Consider the following 23,555-nt stretch of genomic DNA (forward strand, 5'->3'; position numbering starts at 1 on the left):
AGCCTCGTCGACGTAGCTGGGGAGCCGGATAGCCGGCCGAGAGCTTAGATGGAAATGGCGGTCGCGTCAGAGAGCGTATAAAGAATGACAATGCCATGGTCACTCTTGTCGTTTCTCTCCCTCTCCTTCTCTCTCTTGTTGTATTCATGTCAAAGGAACCCCATCCTGTCCCGACCAATAACCATCGAGTCTCACACCCCCTTTCCATCTCTCCCGGAGAACCATACAACTATACGCTGCTCTCGACTCTCGACCGACCTCTCCTTGTGGCTCGCCCCGGATCGACCGCCCGAGCATTTCTGTGAGGCTGCCACGCTTGCTACCCAAGGCAATGGAGAAGAACCGGGATGCTTCGCCACAGCATGTGTCGGGGCAGTCCAACGAACCCTTGTCGCGGCCCGCGCACGCCCTGAGCTGGGAGACTGTCGCGAGCGAGCTCGAGACGGATGGGCTCGACGGGCTGGGCGCCGAGGAGGCCGAACGTCGGAAGGCCAAGTTCGGTCCCAATGAGCTGGGAGACGCCGAGGGCGTCCAGCCCCTGAAGATTATCATTGCGCAGATTGCCAACGCCATGACCCTGGTACGCCAGCCTCTCGAAACATCTATACACTAAACATACAGTCATTGCCAGTGCTGACTTGGCTTCTATCTAGGTCCTCATCCTGGCCATGGCCGCCAGTTTCGGCATCCAGTCGTGGATCGAGGGCGGCGTCGTTGCCGCCGTGATTCTGCTCAACGTGGTCGTCGGCTTCTTCCAGGAGTACTCGGCGGAGAAGACGATGGACTCGCTACGGTCGCTCAGCTCGCCCACGGCCACCGTCGTTCGGGCCGGCAAGTCCCAGGTCGTCCCTTCGAGTCAGATTGTGCCGGGCGATGTGGTGGAGGTCAAGATGGGCGACACACTTCCGGCCGATATCCGGTAAGCACAGATTCTACGCACCAGTCTTCCGTATTGCATAACTATGGATGTCTCGATTAACTTAACTCCCCAAAGACTGGTGGAAGCCAAGAACTTCGAGACAGACGAGGCCCTCCTCACCGGCGAATCCCTCCCCGTCCGCAAGTCCCAGAACCAAGTCTTCGACGACAAGACCGGGCCGGGCGACCGCCTGAACGTGGCGTACAGCAGCTCCGCCGTCACAAAGGGCCGGGCGCGGGGCATCGTCTTCGCGACGGGCGCGTGCACCGAGGTGGGCGCCATTGCGGCGGCGCTGGGCCAGAAGGAGTCCAAAGTGCGGGCGGTGAAGCGCCGGCCCGATGGCCGCCGCGCGAATCCGGCCCGCTACCTCGAGGCTTATACGCTGACGCTCGGCGACGCCCTGGGCCGCTTCCTGGGTGTTAATGTTGGGACGCCGCTGCAGCGCAAGCTGAGCAAGCTCGCCATGTTGCTCTTTGCTATTGCCGTCGTCTGTGCTATTATTGTGCTGGCCGCCAACCGCTTCGAGTCGCGGCAAGAGGTTATTATTTATGCGGTGGCGACCGGCCTCTCCATGATTCCCGCCAGTTTGGTCGTCGTGCTCACCATCACCATGGCGGCCGGCACCAAGCGGATGGTGCAACGGCATGTAGTGGTTAGTGGGCTCACCTAGACTCTTCCATGACTTCTCACTCGAACCTCGACTAACGCTTAGAAAACAATAGGTCCGCAATCTCAAGTCGCTCGAAGCCCTCGGCGCCGTGACCGACATCTGCAGCGACAAGACGGGCACCCTCACCCAGGGAAAGATGGTGGCGCGTGCCGCCTGGGTTCCCGGCATGGGCACGTACACGGTCGAGACGTCGGACGACCCCTTCAACCCGACGGTCGGCTCCATCTCCTTCGACGCCCGCAAGCCCACCGACATGGATCTCAAGAACGCCCAAAAAGACTCCGGCACCGACCACGGCCAAGCCGACCCGGCGCAGCTCCTGCGCGACAGCGCCGACGGCCACCTCCAAGATTTCCTCTCCGTCGCCACGCTGGCGAACCTGGCCACGGTCCACGAGGGCGAGCGCGGCGCCTGGGTCGCGCGCGGCGACCCCACCGAGATCGCCATCCAGGTCCTGGCCCACCGCTTCGCCCGCCGGCGGCCGGACCTCGTCGGCGACGAGACGCGGGACTGGACCGACGTGGCCGAGCTGCCGTTCGACAGCGACGTCAAGCGCATGAGCGTCGTGATGCGCGAGAACCGCACCGGCAAGGACTGGGTCTTCACCAAGGGCGCCGTCGAGCGCGTCCTCGAGGCCTGCACGAGCGATGCCGCCGCCCGCGAGATGACGGACGCGTACCGCGAGGAGATCCTGCGTAACATGGAAGTGTTCGCCGGCATGGGCCTGCGCGTACTTGCCCTGGCCAGCCGCCCGAGCGACGAAAAGGACAAGCCGATCCCCCGCGGTGGTGGCGGCGGCGAGGGCAAGGACAAGGACGAGGGCGAGGCGGAGGATGGCGAGGCCGAGTACGACCGGGCCGTGGTCGAGAGGAACCTGGTCTTCCGCGGCCTGGTGGGCCTGTACGACCCGCCGCGCGCCGAGTCGGCCCCCGCCGTGCGCAGCTGCCACGAGGCCGGCATCTCGGTGCACATGCTGACGGGCGACCACCCGGAGACGGCCAAGGCCATCGCCATCGAGGTCGGCATCCTGCCCTCGCGGATGGGGAGCGTGGGCGCCGATGTCGCCGCCGCCATGGTCATGACGGCCGGCCAGTTCGACGCGCTGTCCGACGACGAGATCGACCGCCTGCCCGTCCTGCCGCTCGTCATCGCCCGCTGCGCCCCGAGCACCAAGGTGCGCATGATCGAAGCCCTGCACCGGCGTGGCAAGTTCTGTGCCATGGTAAGTCACGAACCCCATTCACTTCAGGCATTGTACTTTGAACTGACTGACACATTCCAGACCGGCGACGGCGTCAACGACTCGCCCTCTCTCCAACGCGCCGACGTGGGCATCGCCATGGGCCAGGCTGGATCCGACGTCGCCAAGGACGCGTCGGACATTGTGCTGATGGACGACAACTTCGCCTCCATCGTGTCGGCCATCGAGGAGGGCCGGCGCATCTTCGACAACATCCAGAAGTTCGTCCTGCACGTCCTGGCCGAGAACATCGCACAGGCGGGCACGCTGCTGGTGGGCCTGGCCTTCAAGGACGCGTCGGGCCTCTCCGTCTTCCCCCTGGCGCCCGTCCAGATCATCTGGGTCATCATGGTGACGTCGGGCCTGCCTGACATGGGCCTGGGCTTCGAGCGCGCCGTGCCGGGCATCATGCAGCGGCCGCCGCAGAGCCTCAAGTCGGGCATCTTCACGCCCGAGTTCCTCGTCGACATGATCGTCTACGGGCTGTGGATCGCCGCCCTCTGCCTCGCCACCTTCTCGCTGGTGGTGTTCGGCTTCGGCGACGGCGCCCTGGGCCGTGACTGCAACGCCGACTTCTCGAGCGCCTGCGACACCGTCTTCCGGGCCCGCGCCACCACCTTCGCGACGCTGACGTGGTTCGCCCTCTTCCTGGCCTGGGAGATGATCGACATGCGCCGGTCCTTCTTCCGCATGCAGCCGGGCACGACGACGCCCTGGACCCAGTGGGCGCGCGACATCTGGCGCAACCAGTTCCTGTTCTGGGCCGTCCTCGCCGGCTTCGTCACCATCTTCCCCACCCTCTACATCCCCGTCCTCAACCACGCCGTCTTCAAGCACACGGGCATCTCCTGGGAGTGGGGCATCGTCTTCGTCGCCTCGGCCCTCTTCTTCGCCGGCGTCGAGGGCTGGAAGTGGGCCAAGCGCGTCTACTTCCGCCGCGCCGCTAAGAGGGCCCAGGGCGGCGCCGTCTGGATGGATATGGATGTCGAGGCGCGCGTCTTTGGCGAGTATCTCTCGGGCCGGTAAATAGAATGAACTACTTATTAATAGATTTGGCGATGGGCTGGATTTTTAGGTGGTCATGCGAATTCCTAATAAACTGCAACTGTATGAAACAAGACCAAAAGCGAGATTCAAAGTGATACAGCACGACATATATCTGCAAGGGTGGTGTGACGCATGCCCCAGCTCAAGTGGCATGTGCTTCCACCGCTTGAGCTGGGATCTGTAACATACTTAGCTTGGCTTGACCCAAGCTCGTCTTGATAAAAGAGAATCATGTCCCACAAACACTTGCAAGGCGTACACGCTTGAGTAATCACCGCCCACCTTCCCAACTCGCCATCTCCCTCCGCATTTTCCCATATCAGCCACGCCCTGGTGGGTCTCATGTGCCGTCGCCATCTTGCGCAGAGCGAGTAGAGGGCCCCCCGGTGCGTGCGATGGCTCGACGAGCAAGACAAGACCGGGCAGTCAGGAAAACACGGCTTTAGCGGCGTTTTTGGTCACCACAAGTCTCAGACTTGACCTCGACGCCCAGAAGTCCGTGAAGAACTTGCCACGGGCCGAGTTCTTGTCCTGTGCGGTCGTGCGCTTGTCGGCCACCGGGTGGGCCCCGGCAGCGACATGCTGCCAGCTCGGCACGGTTCCCGGCTCTTACGAGGTACCTAGGTAGGCATTGAAGATAAAACTGCAGTGCCGATGGTTGACCAGCACTTGCGGTTGAGGCTGCAAAGAGACCAGAAGACCAACCTCCTTGCTGATGATGCCAAAAAGGTCACAGTACGAGAAGCTCTTCTGAGAGTTTGTTTTCAAGGGCAAAACGTGCTCGTTTCTCGCAACAAGTCCCTTGGTTTCTGCTTGGCTGATATGTTATCGCATTGAAGCCAGTAAAAGACCAAGTGAATTGTCAAGATCACGGACCATTTCCAGGTAGGTAGATGTACACCTTACACGTAGACTGGTTTTTGATTGACAACGGCAGGAAGGACCTGTAGCCCCCTAGTCGGAGGGAGAACCTTTTGGTATCAACACACACGGCCACGGCCCAGGAACTTCTTCAGAGACAACCTGGTTGAGCTAGAGCGGAAATGCGTCAACGACAAGTAGGACGGTAAATCATGTGTGTCGTTATGCAGAGTTATTTGTGCTCTCGCGCCGGAGCGGAGCGATCTGCTGGTTCGGGGAAGTTTTTGTGCTCAGGGTCTCAGGGTGGTTCGATGGCAATGTACATAATCTGCGTATCCCATATCACGCTGTGGCATGTAAAATTGTCAATAAACCGAGCAAAAGAGATCCAACGCCGGTAGCTTCTGAAGCGCGAAGTAAACAACAGCCTAAGCATCAGGATGGCTTAACTTTTCCTTCTCTAATCTGCTGACATGATACCAGCTCATTACTGTGTTTTTTTGCGCAGTACATTCTGTGCGGTTTGCCATGAGGATTTCCAGACTTCTGAAGATGATGTTCGTTTTGGTCGTGCATGTTGGTGGTTCTGTGTTTGGGCAAGTGCTCGTGTGGCTATGGGCGAGTGATTTGCCGTGCTTAGTTGGTAGGGAGTGCCAATGGTTTTAGTGGAGTGGATGGAGCCCGGATCGCAGATTTAGTGGAATCCGGGGTCTGGGGGAGGGCCAAAAATCTAGCCAGTCAGATTGCGCGCATTTGCCCTCTTGCAGATTGGGTGAGATGAGATGGCTCGTTTTGTCACCTGATGCGTGAGGGGAAGCTGCAGCAGGGGATTGCACACCAAACACGTTCAGATGCAACCTGCAACCTGCTGTGTACGGATGAAAGAGAGGGAGGGCAGTGGCAGTGGCAGGGGAGGGAGAGAACAAGGCAGGACAGGAAGGAGGGGAGGAGTAACAGGCGTCCTGCGTGCATGACTGTATGTAACATGGCCATGGTTCGGTCTTGTGTATTCCATAACGGTTCCCTTTAATAATCCCCAATGTCCAACCTCCAACTCTTGACTCTGTTTCCCCTCTTTTCTTTCCTTTGCGCGGTATTGCGTGCCTTCTGAGTTGCAATTGCGTCAAAAAAAGCTTCGTATGGCGCCTGCCCGCAGCAATTGCGGGCTTGGTATTAGCGATTCGAATCACCGACAACTTCGAACCTTGAAGGAAAGACGGCCACCAGTAGCCAGGCAGCCTCGACCTGCCGACCTAAACTTTGAGGACCTTTTCGGCCTGACGTCCCCCCAAGGGCAACGTGTCTGTTCGCCCGCGCCTTCAATTGCAGTGCATGATGCACTTCAAGCATCCATATGTTCCTTCCTTCCTTCGTCCCTCCAAATCATGCCCTGAGCCACTCCAGCAACGTTCGGAACGACGGCCCTGGAAATTTTGGCCCCCAAACTGAGGGGGCCGACTGCAAATACGCTCCCTGGCAACTGGGATCATCGACTCCTCCGGCCCTCCGGGGCACGTGGTGCACATTCGACGCGAGGGATGAACCCAACGCGGGCCTGGCCCGAGGCATGGTCAATTCCTACCGATATGCCCATCATGGGCAGTGACGGCTCGAACTTCTCCTTTCCCACATCAATCATTGCGCAGTCCTCATAACTCGTTGCTGGTGACGACAGTACACTTGACGAGCATCTCCCCCGGTCTGGGATGACTGCATCCTTGATCAAGCATTTAGTGCGCGTGTATGTGCACTATCCAAGTGGAATCTCCTACCTCGGGATTTTTCACTTGAAATATCATGAGGTACCCTCTTGCTCACTTGAGAGATGGGGTCCGCACCGTACAACGGACGTTCGTGCCAAGGTTCACGAGCGGCCAAGTCCCTTGAGGCAGCAGGCAGCACTAGCTGGTGGAAGACCAGGTGGAAAGCAGGCCCAAGTCAAGGATGCAGGCCATCGTCGAAAAATCATCTCGTATGCGATGATGTCGATTGATGTTGTTCTCCGTTGTGCATTGCTGGGCTTCATCATCCTTGTCGAGATCATTGAGAGTTCGTGAGTTCGAGTGGGCCCAGGCGAGCTATCGAGACGACGACGGTGTTGTTGCTTGCTGGTTTTCTGCATTTCGCTTATCCCGATCCTTGTCACTCTGTCAAAAAGAATGTGAGTCCCAGTCGAAGTGCCGGAGCTGCCTCCCTGGAAGTGTCAAAGTTGACATGGGCGAAGAAGAATGAAATTCGAGAAGAGAGATGATTTCTAGCCGCACTTGGGACACAGCCAGAGGCCAACACAGGAGGAATCGAGCAAGGTTCCAAGGAGGGACACCCGCGAGCTTAATAGTTCGATTGCCTACCCGTGTGTGGATCACTGGAGTCATCGTGACCTGATCAAAGCAGCACCCAACCCACTCAGAAATCTCCTACTGGAAAAGCGAAAGCGGGCCTACGCTACGCCTCACATTGTCGCATACGATTGGACTATCCGCGCTACTCCATCAGTTTTCCCATTTATGTCGGTCTCAGCAGCACAACGAGCAGCAGTCAAAACCGGTGGAAGGGCAGAAAGAAGAAAAGGGCTCTGCCAACATGAGATCGTCAGTCGACCTACCGAGTGCCACACGTTGCCATCCCCGATACCTGATTGGGTTGATGAACGCAGCCGACAGCAGAGCGGAGTTAAGTGGGGACATCAATCGACGATAACGACGATAGGGACGATAGCGACCTTTTTGCACCATCGACTTCTTGGCCATTTTGCGGAGTGGGAGAAGGAAAGAAAGAGATGTAGGGAAGCTCTGAGCACCAGGCGAGCCAAGATGGCAGCGATAAGGGACAAAGCCGGGGAAAGTGGACATTGCCGGGCATCCACACAAGCGTGTGTGTGTCTTGAAGGTGCCCAGTGCAAGAACCCAGTGCGTCCTGGCTAGCTTGCTGGGTGTCTCACATTCTGGTGGGTGTGCTGAGCTGTGTGTGTGCCTTGGTTTTCTGTTCGTTATCCAGGTGCCAGAAGGCCGAGGATAACGAGACACTTGGGTGGGTCTCGTCGGGGGAGAAAAAATCTAAAAAAGCCCTCACCAATTCGACCCCCCGTCTGTCCGCCAGTGCGAGACAAGGCGAAGAAGCCATCGCAAAAAGGCCGTTGAGCTGTCAATTGAGTTGCCAATTGGTTGACAATGGATTGAAGAAATGATAGATGCCAGTACGGGTGTACGGTTTGGTCTTCCACAGCAATTGAAGTCAATTGATGATGATCTCGAGCTCAATTGCAGTCAATTGGGCTCATGGTGGCAGTGTCACTGGTGGGATACCATATCGAATGTCAGCACGTCAATTCGAAAATGAAGTCATCACCAGAATGCATGCATAGCAGTCATATCGCGTCGCGTCAGGTCCGAACAAATAAAAAAGATGAAGATTTTTGAGCCGTATCCAAGCCGAGGGAGTGGGTTCAGGGAAAGATGATGGTTGTATTTTACAGGTCCCGCAGTTGACTTTTTGACAGAAATATCCCCCATCTCCGGCCACACTTGTCTACAAATGATCTCAATGCTATGCAAGTCTACCCGCGTCAAATGCCCTTTGTCTATTCCCCAGGACATATCTACCACTATTAGTCTATGCTGGTGGGTGTTCCCTTCAATCGACACACGGCAAGCTCGCAAGCATGCAAACATGGGAAGGCGGCAGAAGTATGTCGTCTACATGATGCAGCTGCAGCATTGCCTTAAGATCGCTCTTCACACGACGTGTATCAGACTCGTTGTGTGGGTCCAGCCTCCAAGAATGGAGAATGCGTTTAGGTCTGTTGGAATACGGGTTAGCATATCTGGGTTTGGTAGGACGCGATCGAGCTTGGATATCTCGGTCGGGATGAGGGGGGCCCTCATCATCGTGATGAGGAGGCGGTGAGCACGTACGAACTTGGCCATGAGGGCAACCATGAGATCGAAAAGACCAATGGCCTCGACGAAGGCGAAACCCAGAATGGCGTAGGAGAAGAGCTGGCCACGGAGAGCAGGGTTGCGGGCGACGGAGTTGAGGAGAGCGGCGAAGACGAGACCGATACCGATACCAGCACCGGTCAGACCGATGGCGGCGGAACCCATACCCAAGTTCTTGGAGACCTCGACCATGGCCTGGGCGATCTCAGAAGAGTAGGCGCGGCGGGTCTGGAAAGCCTGGCGGGTGGTGGCGTTGACAATCTTGGAGGCCTGCTGGCGCTTGACGGTCTGGAAGGCGTTGCCTGTACGAGGGGAAAAAACAAGTCATTGGTTAGCCAATTGGTCGTCAATTGATGAATTGATGGCCATTGAGGCCAATGCCGATGGCAGCAGAGCTTTTTTCGCGATGCTCGAGGAGCTTCCGAAGCATCGACAGGGCCATTGAGCTTCGCGGGCATGAGTAAAAATTTTCACGTACTGGTCATGGTGCGCTTGGCGGCAGCAGCAGGGGCCTGAGCTCGCATGGCAGGTCGGGCGACCTTGGAGCCCATGGAGGCGGCGAGGCGGGAAGCAGCAACACGAACGGAGGCCATTGTGATGGATTTGGGTTGAGAGGAGATGGTGGTGGTGATGCGGGAAAGATGGATAGCGTTGAGATTGAGGAAGGGAAGATTGGATCTGGAGCAAAGAGCTTCTTGACTGGTGTGGGAAGAAAGGAAAGGAAGGGGAGCTCCAGAAGGAACCAAAAGAACAGGTGGACGGAGGAACAGCTGAGCCGAAGGGGGGACCCAGTTCAGGCTGGTTGGTGGCAGGCCGAGTGTGAGAGCGAGCGAGAAGTGTGAGAGACTGGAGAGCAGTTAGTGAGAGGCGGGTGTGTGTACAGCACAATGGGCGCCGGGTCGGTAGGTAGCGGGTAGTGGGAAAATCGGGAATCGCACTGGGCTGGCTGGCATTGAATGGTAGGGGGACGGGCTGCTGCTGGGCCTGGCGAGTCTGCACTGCAAGAGCAGAGGCTAAAAAGCGACCAAAAGAGACATTATCATTCTCGGGCCTCCACTATCAACTTGCTGAGCGGGTGGGCCGGGCCACGATCCAAGCTTCAGCAAATTTTCTGCTGAAGCTACCCGAACCAGACAAGGCTGACAGAAATTTCGCTTGTTTTGTTGTACAAACACCAGCAAAGGCCTCTCGGGTCAACCCGGGATCACAGCAGCCACCCAGAAGCATACCAAGGCCTTGCCTATGCTTATTTCTGGTGTTGGCGTCGATTGATAATTTTAGGGAATCTCTGTTTCAACCCCGGAAACCCCGAGTACACAGCACTGTCACGGTCTCTTTACATGATGACCTCATCCTTTACCGACCCATCATGAGCAAGTAGAGATTCAGATATGTTGGGAACTGGAGTCGAGCGCCAGAGGTCTCTATACAGCTTCTACATGGCCATCTCGACCTTCAGCCCTCCGATCTCATTCAAGAACTGGGTTCGCCAGAGTGAGCGATTTCCTGGGTTTCCTGAATGATGCAAGAGACCGTGAGGCCCGAGGGAGGAGGGAGGTGAGACAGAGGGGACGCAAGTGACCCCCACCGGCCGTACCCACTTAGGTCGATGAGCGTCAACATTTCGCACACGTGGTGGAGATTTGCCAGCAAAATCGGTGGTGAGCCGAAAAGGTATATAAGAAGGGCAGACGGCCTACCATTTCTACCAGTGATTTTCTCTGTCGGTGAAGCATTGAATATGATGTGATATGCTGGCTGGGCTCTTCACTTGAAAAGTCCGGGCCGTGCGACCGAGTTCGAGATGCCGCTTACCTCACCTTACCTAGTCGAGCTGTCTTGAACTAGACCCCGAGATGCCCAATTCCTCACATCGAATCTTACTTAACGTCGAGCGAGCGTTCCATCCCGTTTCGAAACTTTGCGGACAGACCATGACCGCGAGAGTGCGAAAACTGTGACATACCCGCCATGAGGGACAAAGAGATCGAAAGAGAGCGCAATCCAGGCATGGATGGCGGCGACGTCGGGGCGAGAGAGGGATGGATGAGATTGTGGCTGTCACCGACTCAATTTCCCAGAGATAAGCAGGCCCAGCAATTGGGCACGTCGTTGCCGGCATGGCATGGGGGGCGCGCACCCGATACTGAAGAGTTTTCGGCCAGTCAGAGGCCGTGAATGAATCATGACGGCACTGCTGCCATGCAGGGCTGGGGGTATCCCAACCTATGCCGGCACGCGCCAAGGGGGAACCTGCATTCATTTTGCAGCCCTGATCAGGGAGCCTCAAGTCAGCCGCTTTTGGAGAGAGAAAGCTTGTGTGAAGTCCGCACATAATTGCGATCACGACGGAATTTGCGCCGCAGGTTTTCGCGCCATATGCGATTACAACTGGAGATGGCCTGTCCAACGATATGTGTATGCTGGCATCACTGCTCGTAGCCTTTTTTGCACGTAAACTCTAGCCTGGCATCTACGCCATTGACAAAGACGAGACATGCTAATCTCGAAGTGCATTACTTTTCTGGTTGGGGATTGCTGGTGGCTGCCCGCTACGAGGAAATCTTTCAAGGTTGCAGGTAGCTATTTTCGAATCTGACGTGGTACGTGCGCTCGTGGTTCCCTGCCAGTAGCGGTTGAAATCGGGTCGGCGGTTGGTTTCCCATGGTTTGGGTACTTGGGATCGAAGAGAAAGGATCGGGTTATTTGCCTGTAGGCTTCTCAACAGAGAAAGAGATCTCTGAGAGCATAGAAAAAAATCCAGAAGCTTTCCAGAATCGACTCGAAGCCAATTCAGAATTCGCATCGCTCCATATTCTCAAAACCAATAATGCTGTATTGTTGTGTCCATGTACATGTTTTGCTGCGTGGCTCAGGCCTTAGTTTCTTCCGCCCGTAAGTAATTGCAGAGGTCGAAACTACCCCTGCAAAACGGGTCGCCTGGACCGACATGGGAGAAAACGATGCATTCAGCATCATGCAGAAACGAATGACAATCAACAACAAGAAGCCATACCCAGCTAACATCCCACGAATGACTTACTAGTCCAATGCTCGGCGGCATCTCTATGTCAGGACTGGCTGATTCAATTGATTCGTCTGTTTCTCAATTATCCCCTCCAGTATTCAGGGCAAGGCAGCGAAAAGAACATTGCCCTCCAATCTGACATCATACCTACCTAAGCTGGAGGGGAACTCCTATCGCAGACTCGAACACCTACCAGCAACGATTTGCTCTTTCGAGTACGTTTCGGCACCCCGAATGCCTTGAGTATCGACTCGCCAAGGTCGCAGCGTTTCCAATGCATTTCGAGTCGACCCTGCCACGGCTGTCCACCTGAACCCGACCTGACCCGACCCGATCCGACGTGACCTGGCTATGACCTCCACGATGCTAATAGGTCTGGCACTCCCAGACAAAATACAACTCGCGACGACCGGTATCGGGCCTTCGCCCTAGATAATGATGTCTTAGCACATGGGCCGACGTATGTAGTCGCACCGCTGAGTTGGGGACGATGCGGCTCAAGCTATCTGACGTCGGGCCAGCTCTACTACTACGCAGCCTGCAGCCGCGACAACATCCGTCCGATACGGTAAGAGAATTCTGGGCCATTTGCCTACGTGCAGAGCCGCATTGGTATCTACCTTGGGTAGGGAGGTAGGCGGGTTTGAGTCAGCATGCCAGCGGCCAGGCTGATGGTTCGGATCAATGACTAGAACCATTGTACTGGCCTTTGTTCTGTGGACTTGATAAGTAACAAAGCTGGTTGTGAAGAGATGCGTAACCTTTGTCTCCGGTCTATTTCCATCCAGTGAAACACCAAAAGCCTGAAAAGTGGTAGAAAATGGTTCAATTAGCTATGTAAGCGCACATGCCTAGATAGTGCCGAACGACTCAGATGGGTAATAGAGCCAAAGGAGCCCCGGCTTCAAATTCTATATTTAATTTTGCATTTTTCTACAAACAAACTTACCCAAACAAAAACAGATCAAAAACTACGCAATCGTGAGCGACTTACCTAGCCCGCCGAAGCGAGCCCCTTACCTCGACTTTCTCTCTACGGAGCGGGTTCCGGGTCGTGTAGGACGACGCGCCCCTTGCAGTTGCAGAGGCACCTCTCGTTGTACTTGTTGAAGTACGCCTCGCCGTAGTGCACCGTCAGCTCGTCGCCGGCCCGGATGGCGCGCAGGGCGCGGAAGGTGACGACGCGGCGCCCCCCGACGACGACGGGCACGGCCTTGAGGTTGGGCCGGCAGTGGTGGTTGATGAAGCGCGAGGCGTTGCCCCACTTGCCGCCGTCGATGAGCCAGTTGCTGTGGGGCCCCTCGAAGATGTACCGGCCGCTCGCCTCGCCCTCGTACTCGTTCTCGCCGCCGGGGGCGTCGCAGGGGACCAGCTCGCCGAGGTACTCGCCGATCAGCTGGCCGCGCGTGATGGACGGCATGCGCGCGCCGCCCGGCGTCCGCTCCTTGAGGTACACGCCGTGGCCCGGGAAGCCGCTGTTCCAGGGCAGGGGGCGGATCTCGCAGTCTTTGTCGAGGCGGCCCATCGGGCCAGCGTTGCTGCGCCAGAAGTCGTAGCAGGCCTGTCCGCACTGGTTGGTGGCGTTCCTCAGGGCGCCGCATACGTAGCACGGCGACGTCTCGGTCTGCCAGCTCAGGATGGAGTTGATGGTGTCGCTGGTGTTGGGGCCCGGCTGGTTCATCTCCCAATGCAGCTGGAGGAACCATCGCCCCGTGTACGGCTGGCGGGGCGGCTCTTCCCGGAGCGCTCTTTTCCAGACGGGCTTGCTGACGCGGTACTCGAACGTCTTCCAGATGTTGTTGATGATGTTGCCGCTGTGGTCCCGGAGCTTCTCGCGCCGGCCGCCGTTGCGTGGAATCTCGGCAGGGGGTGCCATGGTGGAAGCGAATGATATTGTTGCAAGATAGACAGGATTAAGAGTTGCAAGGTAATACGGCGTTGCGTAGGTGATGATTCCAATGGAGCTGGTATCTCGGGTCGCTCTTATATCACATTTGTATACCGTGACCCCGTCAAACCACTGTTGTATTCCGGTCTCTCAACAAAGGAAAACACTCCCGTCTGTTATCCTTTGTCAAGGATCAATGCCTTTGTTGGTTACGAGAGGGTGATGACGGAGACAAGGGAGCTGCCTGAACATTGCTCCTATAACAAAATGGTAACAACCCCATGGAATAGTTACAATTGCTTTGTGAGGTGTGTATCTGCTGGGATACATCGGGAATGTTATTCCGGCACAGGAGAAGTAGACATATGTTGTTCCGACTCGAACCGGATCTTGGTCATGTCAATCTGGAACAAAACAGAGAACCTGAGGCTCCCCTTAGACAAATTCGGGCCAAAGGCACCTCGCCTAGCGAAAAGAGCAAGATGGTTCATCCAAACAGTGACTGCCTTCGTGACTAATCAACCCCTGAGGAGAGATCTTTAGAAAAACAACGTTTCCTTTTCTCCCTATTATAGCCATTCCCAGCATCCCACCATCAAACTTATGTTGGTTTACAGGAGGAAAAAGTCGTAGTGTGGGCAAATCACGACTGCGCAGAATCCTGTATTGTCAGATTCAACAAAGAATCGGTAATTTGTGAACTCAATTTGACTACTGGTACTGCTTTTGGCCCTATGAACAAAAGAACCGAACATTATGGTTTGATTCATTAGGCTATCCAGCAGGCTACAAAACAAAGCATCTCAGATTAGATATAGGTCTTGTAATAGCGGTGCCAGGAATACAATGAAATGGCTAGATAGCCTCACTCAGAAGCAGTTCGCCGTTCTCAATAGTTTTCACCAAATCATCGGTTCTACACTCCACGGGATCTTAACCCGCCACTGCTTATTGCTGACCCCTTTCCCACAGGACATTACATTTCACATACCTCGGTCTAAATAACAAGTATATAAATGTTTAGCATCTGAGTACTCAGATTTTCAACCAATGAATAATCACCATATCAATGTTTCCAGTGACTTAAGACTTACTAACCCGCGGCCAACTCCTTTTCGCTAAACTGTTTCCCTATGGTGAGATATATCATTCAGCACACCCCATTGCCAGAATGGTAGATGCGAACCGACTGACATGAGTGCTTAGAATATTATCAACAGCTAGTCATCAACCAGCGTGTTTGTTCTGCGAAGACTTATTGACCCATCGCCAACCCTTTTTCACCAAATCCGTCTCACCCACCCGTTCTCTGTCGCCGCCCCTTTTCCTCTTGCCGAGAGCATCGGGCCAAAACCACACGCACCAAAGCTGATCATAGACAGCAACTACCAGGGATTCAACACGCGAGCAAAGTTCTGGATTGACTGGGCAGGGTAGCAAGTATTCTTATTCTTCGCGTAGAAACATTTAGTACGGGTAAGCACTTGACGCAAAGGTTGTTTGCCTTGTGAAATACCAGTCTTCTGTTGATCAAACAGAAAAGGTTGAAGGAAGTAGGAACCATTTACTGGCAGCAACGACTCTTCAGTACTTGCCTCGAGGATACCCAAAACTTGCGGAAGGTACGCGTTATTGGAATTGCTTCAGGGCAAGTAGTTGCCAACACCTGCAAGCAACCACTCAGAACTTGGTTGTTTTTACAATCCCAAAGTAAACAACGTGAGCGAGATTCCAGTGATCCGTTTGTTCCCCGATACGTTCTCTGCCCACGTACCTTCCCCGCCAGTTCCGTGCCCAAGTTCCAGGCGCGTAACCGCAACCTGCATTGCGAATCGCGGATCGCGTGGAAATCATTAATGTTTATCCCAGACGGATAACTGCATGTTCCCTGGTACGCCACATCAGTCATCTTTCTCTCGGTTGACGTAATCCTTACTCAAGGTATCACAACAACCTGGCAACCCAATATGGAGCCCGATCTCGTCGCCGCTTATCCGTACCCGCCCATCCACCTTCCGACGGCATCCAGTGCCATCTTCGCCAATTCTCTCCAATATGGCGCCAACTACTACACCTTCATCGCTGAGCAAGACCAGGACGCGCTTGAAGCGCTTGACTGCCGTCAGCAGTTCATCGAATCCTTGAGACTGCGATGCCAGAGCGACGAACAGCTGGTCCGCAACAAATTCATCCTTCCCACGCAGACCTCCATGGAGAGAGCCCAGACCAAGCTTCCACTTGGCGTCTTCTTCTATGACTATGTCGCCTCGCCGTCTCCCGATCCATCCCGCCGCAATAAGCGGGCCGCCATTGTAATCGACTGCGAGATGGTCGGCGTCCGTCCAGAGAAGAACTTGGGAGGATCAAACCAGCTTCCATCTCAACAGACCACCGCAACAAACGCCAATCCCCGACCCAAACCTTCGAAGCTGCCGTGGGAACGCAGCGAGCTCGCTCAGCTGTGCGCCGTAGACGCCATTACCGGCGAGACCCTCATCAACGAGCTGGTCATCCCGGCCGGTGTCGTGGTCAACTGGCGCGCCCGCTACAGCGGCGTCAACGCCGCCAAGATACGGGAGGCCAAGGCCAAGGGGACCATCCTGCCGCACTGGAGAGACGCGCGCGCGCTGCTCCTGGAGTACATGGACAGCGAGACGGTGCTGGTGGGCCACTCGGTCGAGAACGACCTGCAGATGTTGCGCTTGGCTCACGGCCGCGTCGTCGATACTTCCATGCAGACCGCCGCCGGCTTCTTCGGCGTGGGCCGGGTCCCGTACCCCCGGATCTGGGGCCTGAAGTACCTGACGCAGCGCCTCACCGGCAAGAGCATCCAGACCGGTGGCGGCCGCATGATGCGACCTGGACGAGCCGCTGTTGTTGGCCACGACTGCTTGGAGGACACGCTCGCGACCCGCGAGCTGGCGCTGTGGTGTATCCTGCACCCCGATGGCCTGGAGGTCTGGGGCGGCGAGATGCGCAAGGAGATCGCCGAGAAGGAGGTCGCCGCACGGAAGAAGCGGGAGCAGGAGGAGGAGAAGAAGAAAAGGGAGCAAGAGGAAGCCGAAGCCGAAGCGGCCGCCGCCAGGAAGAAAGAGAGGAGGGAGAGAGCCGTTGGCGTTGCTGTCGCCGTCAAGGCTCGCCAGGGAAAGGCAGCCCGCGCCGAGGAGGAGGTAATGGAGGTCACGGAGGCATTCAACAAGCTGTGGCCCCCTATGCAGCCTCGATCGGCCAACTAGAGTAGAGGGAGCGGATAGTATTGCGATGAATCGGAATCGTCAAAGACCTATAAGCAACTCTTGGTCTTTATTTCCTGTTCCAGTGTTTGTCCTTTGTTACTCCCGTGTCTCACGGAGGAAGGAGTAACCATTTACTCGAGAAATTTCCATAGATCCTTTCTGAGAAATTATGTTCACTTCTCAGAAAGAGTGAATACTAACGCCGCGAGCCGATAACTCGTGGCCATTCTTGGAGGAGCACTGGCAGCTCTTCTCTGGCATCATATTCTGAAGGAGGCCAACGCCGTCAACTTCGGCGAGAAGAGTGCTAGATGAGCAGAGTGGTGGGATGAAAGTACTCATTCTGACTAGACTATTCTCATGGCATTGAATGGTTTGGCTTTCTAGAACATAGTACTGCAAATGGGAATGAACACTACGATCTCTGATCCCACAAATGCACATTATTAGTCTCTGTTATATGTATGTCAGCTGCACAGTCTACTTGAACCCTGTAGATCAAACCTGCTCAGTACGACTGTAAAGTCAACCGCCATTATTGCGTTCCGCTCTTCATTCCTAATCAAGAATTTTTTAATATTTCAATGTTCCCCTTGTCGTTTGGGTTGATTGCTCTCCCCACTTGGGGCGATCTTTCCAGGTCGGCGCGAACCCCTGAAAGGCGGGGTAGCTAGATGCTTAAATGCCTGGCCACCCCTGAATCAGTGCCATTAAACCTACAGGCACGAACTAGCCATAGTTGGACTGCAAGTGTCATGTCTCTCCATACAGATCGAGGAGGCCGAACTGATCTATATGCTCGGCTGTGATGACCGTTACTTGTGCCATCTGGAGCACGGCAATTGACACGAGATTCTACCAAAACAATGCATTCTTCGGAGTAAGCATATGTACAGGCGCCCAATCCAGCAGGGCCGCTTTCGCAACGCCGCCTCCCTCTAGCCATCGCCCTGTCCACCCATCCATCAGTCGATAGGCAGGTACCCCAAATTGTTCCACCTAGAGCCGTCGAACTGCACCTGGCGGACCCGGCCCCCTTCGGCCTGGAAATAACAACGGCTCATATCGTACGCACCCACGAGCGTAATATTGGCGTTACCCCAGACAGCGGGGGTTAGGCACGCAATGTCCGTCCCCGCGTCGGCGCCGCCGAAGGCTTCCGGGTACGTCTGGGGCCCCTTCCATCCGCTCACGTCGTCTTCCAGCCAGATCATGTTGACGTCTCCACGGGGGTCTATATAGAGGACGTAAGTGCTCACAAGCTTGTCCGGGTTGGTCCCCAGCCCCGCTACGGTGAAAGCGGCCAAGGGCGACTCGGCCGGGATCGTAAGTGCGATTAAGTCCTTAGCGAGGTCTCCTGGTGTAGACAAGACGGACATTCCCAAGGTCAGTAATTAAGTGCACTCAAGAATACAAGCCCACCTACAAAAACGGGGTAGAAAAGGAGGGAAGAAAGGATCTGAAGCAGAGCAGAAGGGATGAAACGCGATCTCACCTTTCGCCCAAGCAGTCCCAATGAAATTGTAGCTACGATCCGGCATATTATTGAACACCTTACCATCGCCACGTCGGTATATGAATCCGACGGCATCCTTATCCTTGGACGAGGCGGGGACGATGGCTAGCCCTGATGTTAGGGACGCGTCGACCCCGGGATCAGTATGCGTAAAGAAGGGATGTTCTGGGTGTTCGTCACCCCAGCGTGTGGTCCAAATCAGCTTGCCAGACGCGCCAACCCCCTGGGACAGCAGGTAGGGCCAGTACGCGCCGAGTCTCGTGTCGGGTGCCACCTCCTGGGGGTAAGAGTTAAGGCGGCCGCCTACGCCCATGGCTCTCATGGTTCTTGGGAAAATCTGCATGCCCAATTTCGAAGAATTGTCCACGTAGAAGACGCTGAACTCGCCGTGCTTTTACCTCACCGTCGTCAGTTCTTCACCATCACACCAGGAAGGGCCAAACAACATACGCCCTCGTCATCCACTGACGTCGACGCCGCCAGGGATGTGTTATCTCGTGGTGTGGCATCCATCTGGTCCAGCAGCACGGGAGGGTACCAATCGGTCTCGGTGGTGGAGAAATTGGAGAAGCGCAAGTGTTGGTCGGGCCCCTGATAGAAGAGACGGATGTGGTAGCCCGGCCCCCTCGGGCCCTCGCGCCAGCCTGACACGGCAAGGCGCGAGCCAGGTCGGATGTTCTTTAACGGCGGTGCTGTGCTGTTGCCGCGATTACCATTCCCTTCGTTGCTGTTGAAGTGGGAGGCATCTGGGGCTCGGCTACCGAGCACACCTCCCAGCACGCCGCCGATGATAATGATGACGGCCGCAATGGTGCTTACAATAATCCACCAGCGCCGCCAGCTCTGCCTTTTGCCTGGCGCGGCGGGTGCCCTGGACTCGCTGGGGAAGGCAGCGACCTGTAAGCCGGGCGCGTGGTGGCGCTCGTCTGGGAAATAGCCTTCGGGGGCAAGGGTGTGTTTGTTGGTGTCTTCGGCATAAAAGTCTTTGTGCAGGCCAGTGGTGTCGACACGGAAGTCCACTTCCAGACCCGGTTGCTCTTGGTAGCAACTGGAATCTACCGGTCTCGGTGGTATCGGCCTCGCTGCTTCGTCGAGGTTGTAATAGCTGTTTCTCATAGTGACCTGGATGGGCGCTGCAGCTGCTGCGCCGACAGCAAGCAGTGGTAATATATTTAGATCATTGGTGATTGAGGAGGGAAAAAGGAAGAAGGGAAAGAAATAAACGAGCCTATTGACCAAGTGGGAAACACCCATAGGCACAGCCTTGCCTGTCCCAGTCCATACATGTCCCTCGTCGATTATATCGCAAAATACTCCGTACCTCGACATGATTAATAACCCCCGCCACCCCCTCGGCCTTGCTGACGAGCAGCAAACAGCGATGGGTAATCCCAACAGAACTTTACTGGTCTATCCTCTAAGAGGGAACGGATATGTAAGAGGGTACCGAGAAGACATCCATGATTTGACAGGGCTGAGAGCGCCAAGAGCTGGGACCCGGGGGCGGTATGCAGACACGAACCGATGCTATATGTACGATGTGGGAGCCTTGCCTTTTTCTGCCACACCGAAACGACATCTTGTTGTCTATTCCTCCATTCAATTTCATGGATATTGATTCTTAACTATATACGTACGTTCGATTATGGTTTAGCTCTGCTGATCGATCTCTTACAAAACGAATTTGTGGTTAGAGAATAAACCATGAGTAAGTAAGTACTGAGCGGGTGATGAGTAAACATAGTCAGGGGCTCTGTGAATAGCGCCCGAAACCCCCACTAATTGGCCACCACCCACTAGGTATTGCGCTGCCGCCGGCCGGTCAGCCTAACATGCGCCCCATCCGTTTCAATGCATACGGGTTTCTTGCATGTAAGGCATGCTTACGTTGCCTACAATGTTTACATATAGCAAGACCACCTAGATATGAATTTTGCGTTGGACAAACAGTAGATCTATTACTCTAGTTGGAAGTGGTGTGACAGGAAACCGGTCCCGGGTCGAGTTACCAAGCAGCGTAACGTCGAAAACTTGAATTCGTTAGATTTGCTGGCGATGATTGATAGACTTCCCCTACTTCCTCAATCCCCTCCTCCTACACCCTTTTCCACGTTTCCATCCTCGAGGTTAAACGTAAACGAATAATGATAGTTAGTTAGAATACACAATTAAAGACGTATTAGCCAGCAACTGAAAGTATTTACCTGTAGCAGCCCAGTTTAGTCTGATAGTCTGTAACTGGTCTCACACAAACCACCGCATGATCTGATAAGTTGGATTCGCATTTTCCCCAATTGCAATTCAAATATGCTTTTCTAGCACCAATCTATCTACCTAAATAGCCATGAACACGTGGTAACGCCTACAATCGGTCGGGAGAGTAGGCGACTCGCTGTAGCCCTTCTGTCCCCAAGCCTAACCCTTGATTATTTATACCGCCGTCTTGCCGGATCTAATCCTTCACCGATATATCCCAGCGACAACGGCCATGGCCATCCCGTAAAGCCCGGCGCATATATAAAAGTCCCGTGTCGCGTGTATCCCGATGACCCTTTCGTGGACCAAGCCCCACACGACGGCCACCGACACTAGCAGGACTACCATCATTCTGCCGAAGTAGCCTAAACATGCAACTATGAGTCAGTTCTGTTTATTTCCTTTGGCAAAGATAGGGTGCTGAGAATTATGACGTAGCCGTGCATCTTTCCCACTCTCCTAAACCATGCCGGACTCGAGAACGAAAGGAAGGGGTCACCTACCGGGAACAATACCAAACGCCATGATGGGAGCAATAACAGCCACCGCCATCGCCAAGCTGAGCGATATCACAGGGGACTCGTCCTCGTCATCCCCTTCGCCATAGGTCGATCCCTCGGGGGTGGTGTCTTCGCGGAAGGACAGACGCGACGCGGGCGAGTACTGGATGGATCGCCGGCGCGGAAGTCGTAACTGGCGTTCTCCATCACCAGTCCCCCTCTGATACCCACTGCCCGATGCCAACCCGGCAGTCCCCTCATCCGCCAAGCAGACGAGGTCGTCCGTCGCGTCCAGGAACCGGGTCTCGTGCTCGGCGATGGGGCCATGCGCCGCCAGGTAGCCTTGGTACTCGCGCACGTCGGCCAGGGCGGGCTTGGGCATGGTCCTCGTCGTCTGGAAAGAGGCGAGGACGTGGTCTGCAAGAAGGCTTGGTTAGGTATTCCCAATAGAGATGATGTCCAGAAGGGGGTGGTGGGGATCATACTGTACTGCTCCAACTTGAACCCGATCTTGCCCAGTATGTCGGTCTTGTGCCACTGCAGCTCGCCGGCCGTCTGCGAGTCGGCCCGGCGCGAGGCGGGCAGGATGCCGTTCTGCAGCCGGCGGTTCTGCGTGTCGGCCGTGTCGAGGCGGTGCAGCTGCTCCTCCAGCTCGCAGAGCTCGTCCTGCAGGTGGAGCAGGAGCCGGTGGTTCAGCGGCTCGAACCGCCGGTAGATGGGCTTGAGCTGCGGTTCCGTCGGCGCGTCGGCGGCGGGCGCACCTGCTGTACTGAGGCGAGAGGCGAGGAGCTCGTACCCGGTCAGGGGCAGCTTCTCCGCCCGGGGCAGGTGCTTGACGTGCCCGAAGTTGGACGCCCGCGGGGTCAGCAGGCTGGGAGAGACGTGGGGCAGGTTGGCGTTTCCGCGCGGCATCTCCGGGGTCCCGTAGCTTCGCTGCCGTTTCGACTTGGACGACCCGTTGTTATTGTTGTTGTTGTTGTTTCCTACGTCCACTGCGAGATGGCGCCCCTTGGGGGTCTTGGGACTGAGCTCGGGGCTGGTGTGTTGGTCTGTATCGTTGTCGTCCCCGCCGGCGCCGCTGGCGGCGGATTTGCCGCTCCTTGTGCTGGAAGCTGTGCTGCCCACAGACGAGACCGTCGAGCGCCGCCCTCGTGGCGGTTCGTCCTCTGCGCCGAATGGTCGCGCATCCGTGTCCTCCACCAGGAAGCGCAAAGCGTCTGGCCGGGGCGCGGGCGCCTTCTTGGAGCGCTCATTGGGCGCCGGTATGGTAGGACTGTCGCGCCTTGCGAAGGACTCCTGGGTGACGGTGGAGTTGCTTCCACTCGAGTCGCTGCTTTCGTCGGTGGAATTGCTCAAGTCCGAGACGCTCTTCCGCGTCTTCTTCTGGTTTACGTTGTTTTCTAACGTCATGGGCAAGGCGAGCTCCAGTCGCCGGTCCCAGGAGTAGGCCTCCTCCTCGCCGAGCTGAAGTCGCTCGAGTCCATGATGATGGCGTTCAGTACGCACACTTTGCCTCCTCCGCTAGGCACCCCGTTGGCGTGATTGTTTAGGTTTTTGGTATTAGCAGAAGTAGTAGTAGTAGTAAGATCTCGGCCTCCCGAGGATGGTTCGCAGTCTACCGATTTGATGCGTCGCGGCTTTGTGGCTTCCCAGCCATTGGCGCCAGTGTAACGGCGCGAGGTGGCCAGCAGAGACCCAATGCGCCGGCGTACGCTCTCGTCCAGGGGGTTAGATACTAAGGTCGAGGAGGACTTGTGTCTCGTAGGCGGCATCCGAGCTTTCTCAGGAAACGGGACGACGGGTTTCTTAGCAGGAGTCGGGGTAGGTGGCGGCTGGGAGCCCTCTTTTGCTCCCTGGTTGCTTGAGACAAACCTGTGTCCGTGTAAGGCTGGCAGAGACATTTGAGTTTGGTGATGTAAGATCTTCAGGAGGCCAAGATGGGAGCGTACCTGAAATGTTCGTTCTGCTGTCTGTTCCTCTGAGTTGGTTTCAAAAAAAAACGGGGTATCTTTCAGACCGAAAGGAAATAGATAAATAGGTGCGGTTGGGAGAAGACGAGAAAGAAAAAGAGAGGGAAAAAAAGACAGATGGCGGATGAGATGAACCTATCGCACAAGATTTCTCGCGACACGCAAGGTAAGTAAGATAAGCATACAAAGTTGATCCAAGACCACGGCTCTCTCTCATCGGCGGATAGCAGCGATGCCATGTGACGCGGGCCGGTGATACTGAGAGATCCCCATGGTTGAGTTTCGACTATCAATGTTGGAGTTCATGGATGAGCCTTGAACTGGGGGTTCGGGGAAAAGAAAAGTGTTGGAAGCTGGAATGCAGGCGCGGTCGGTTATGTCAATACCACACAGTAGCCTGCCGGCAGAAATGGGATGACATATGTTGGGGGCGATTCCGTACACCCACCCACACCCACACCCACACACACTCACTCGCACACAGAC

General features: G+C 55.7%; 6 protein-coding genes across 6 annotated transcripts; 2 read left to right on the forward strand and 4 right to left on the reverse strand.

Moving 5' to 3' along the window:
* Positions 1-331: 331 nt before the first annotated feature.
* PG985_007694 (potassium/sodium efflux P-type ATPase) lies at positions 332-3,855 on the forward strand (the record flags this gene model as incomplete). The annotated part of the gene is made up of 5 exons (XM_066827462.1): positions 332-580; positions 654-919; positions 995-1,571; positions 1,642-2,811; positions 2,872-3,855. The coding sequence occupies 5 exons, from the start codon at positions 332-334 to the stop codon at positions 3,853-3,855; spliced, it is 3,246 nt and encodes a 1,081-aa protein (XP_066685137.1).
* A 4,567-nt stretch (positions 3,856-8,422) lies between these two features.
* On the reverse strand, positions 8,423-9,268 carry PG985_007695 (ATPase- F0 complex- subunit C- DCCD-binding site; the record flags this gene model as incomplete). The annotated part of the gene is made up of 3 exons (XM_066827463.1): positions 8,423-8,536; positions 8,652-8,977; positions 9,154-9,268. The coding sequence occupies 3 exons, from the start codon at positions 9,266-9,268 to the stop codon at positions 8,531-8,533; spliced, it is 447 nt and encodes a 148-aa protein (XP_066685138.1). The 3' UTR covers positions 8,423-8,530.
* Positions 9,269-12,736: 3,468 nt separating this feature from the next.
* On the reverse strand, positions 12,737-13,579 carry PG985_007696 (uncharacterized protein; the record flags this gene model as incomplete). The annotated part of the gene is made up of 1 exon (XM_066827464.1): positions 12,737-13,579. One exon carries the CDS (start codon positions 13,577-13,579, stop codon positions 12,737-12,739), a length of 843 nt encoding a protein of 280 aa, XP_066685139.1.
* Positions 13,580-15,558: 1,979 nt separating this feature from the next.
* PG985_007697 (uncharacterized protein) lies at positions 15,559-16,827 on the forward strand (the record flags this gene model as incomplete). Its single annotated transcript, XM_066827465.1, has 1 exon — positions 15,559-16,827. The coding sequence occupies one exon, from the start codon at positions 15,559-15,561 to the stop codon at positions 16,825-16,827; it is 1,269 nt and encodes a 422-aa protein (XP_066685140.1).
* A 965-nt stretch (positions 16,828-17,792) lies between these two features.
* PG985_007698 (uncharacterized protein) lies at positions 17,793-19,459 on the reverse strand (the record flags this gene model as incomplete). The annotated part of the gene is made up of 3 exons (XM_066827466.1): positions 17,793-18,184; positions 18,323-18,734; positions 18,794-19,459. 3 exons carry the CDS (start codon positions 19,457-19,459, stop codon positions 17,793-17,795), a joined length of 1,470 nt encoding a protein of 489 aa, XP_066685141.1.
* A 1,344-nt stretch (positions 19,460-20,803) lies between these two features.
* PG985_007699 (uncharacterized protein) lies at positions 20,804-22,871 on the reverse strand (the record flags this gene model as incomplete). The annotated part of the gene is made up of 4 exons (XM_066827467.1): positions 20,804-20,964; positions 21,103-21,516; positions 21,585-22,563; positions 22,629-22,871. The coding sequence occupies 4 exons, from the start codon at positions 22,869-22,871 to the stop codon at positions 20,804-20,806; spliced, it is 1,797 nt and encodes a 598-aa protein (XP_066685142.1).
* Between the last annotated feature and the right edge of the window lie 684 nt (positions 22,872-23,555).

The sequence above is a fragment of the Apiospora marii genome (assembly GCF_038362585.1).
Source record: "Apiospora marii strain CBS 49790 chromosome Unknown utg000004l_segment0_segment1, whole genome shotgun sequence".
Lineage (NCBI taxonomy): Eukaryota > Fungi > Ascomycota > Sordariomycetes > Amphisphaeriales > Apiosporaceae > Apiospora > Apiospora marii.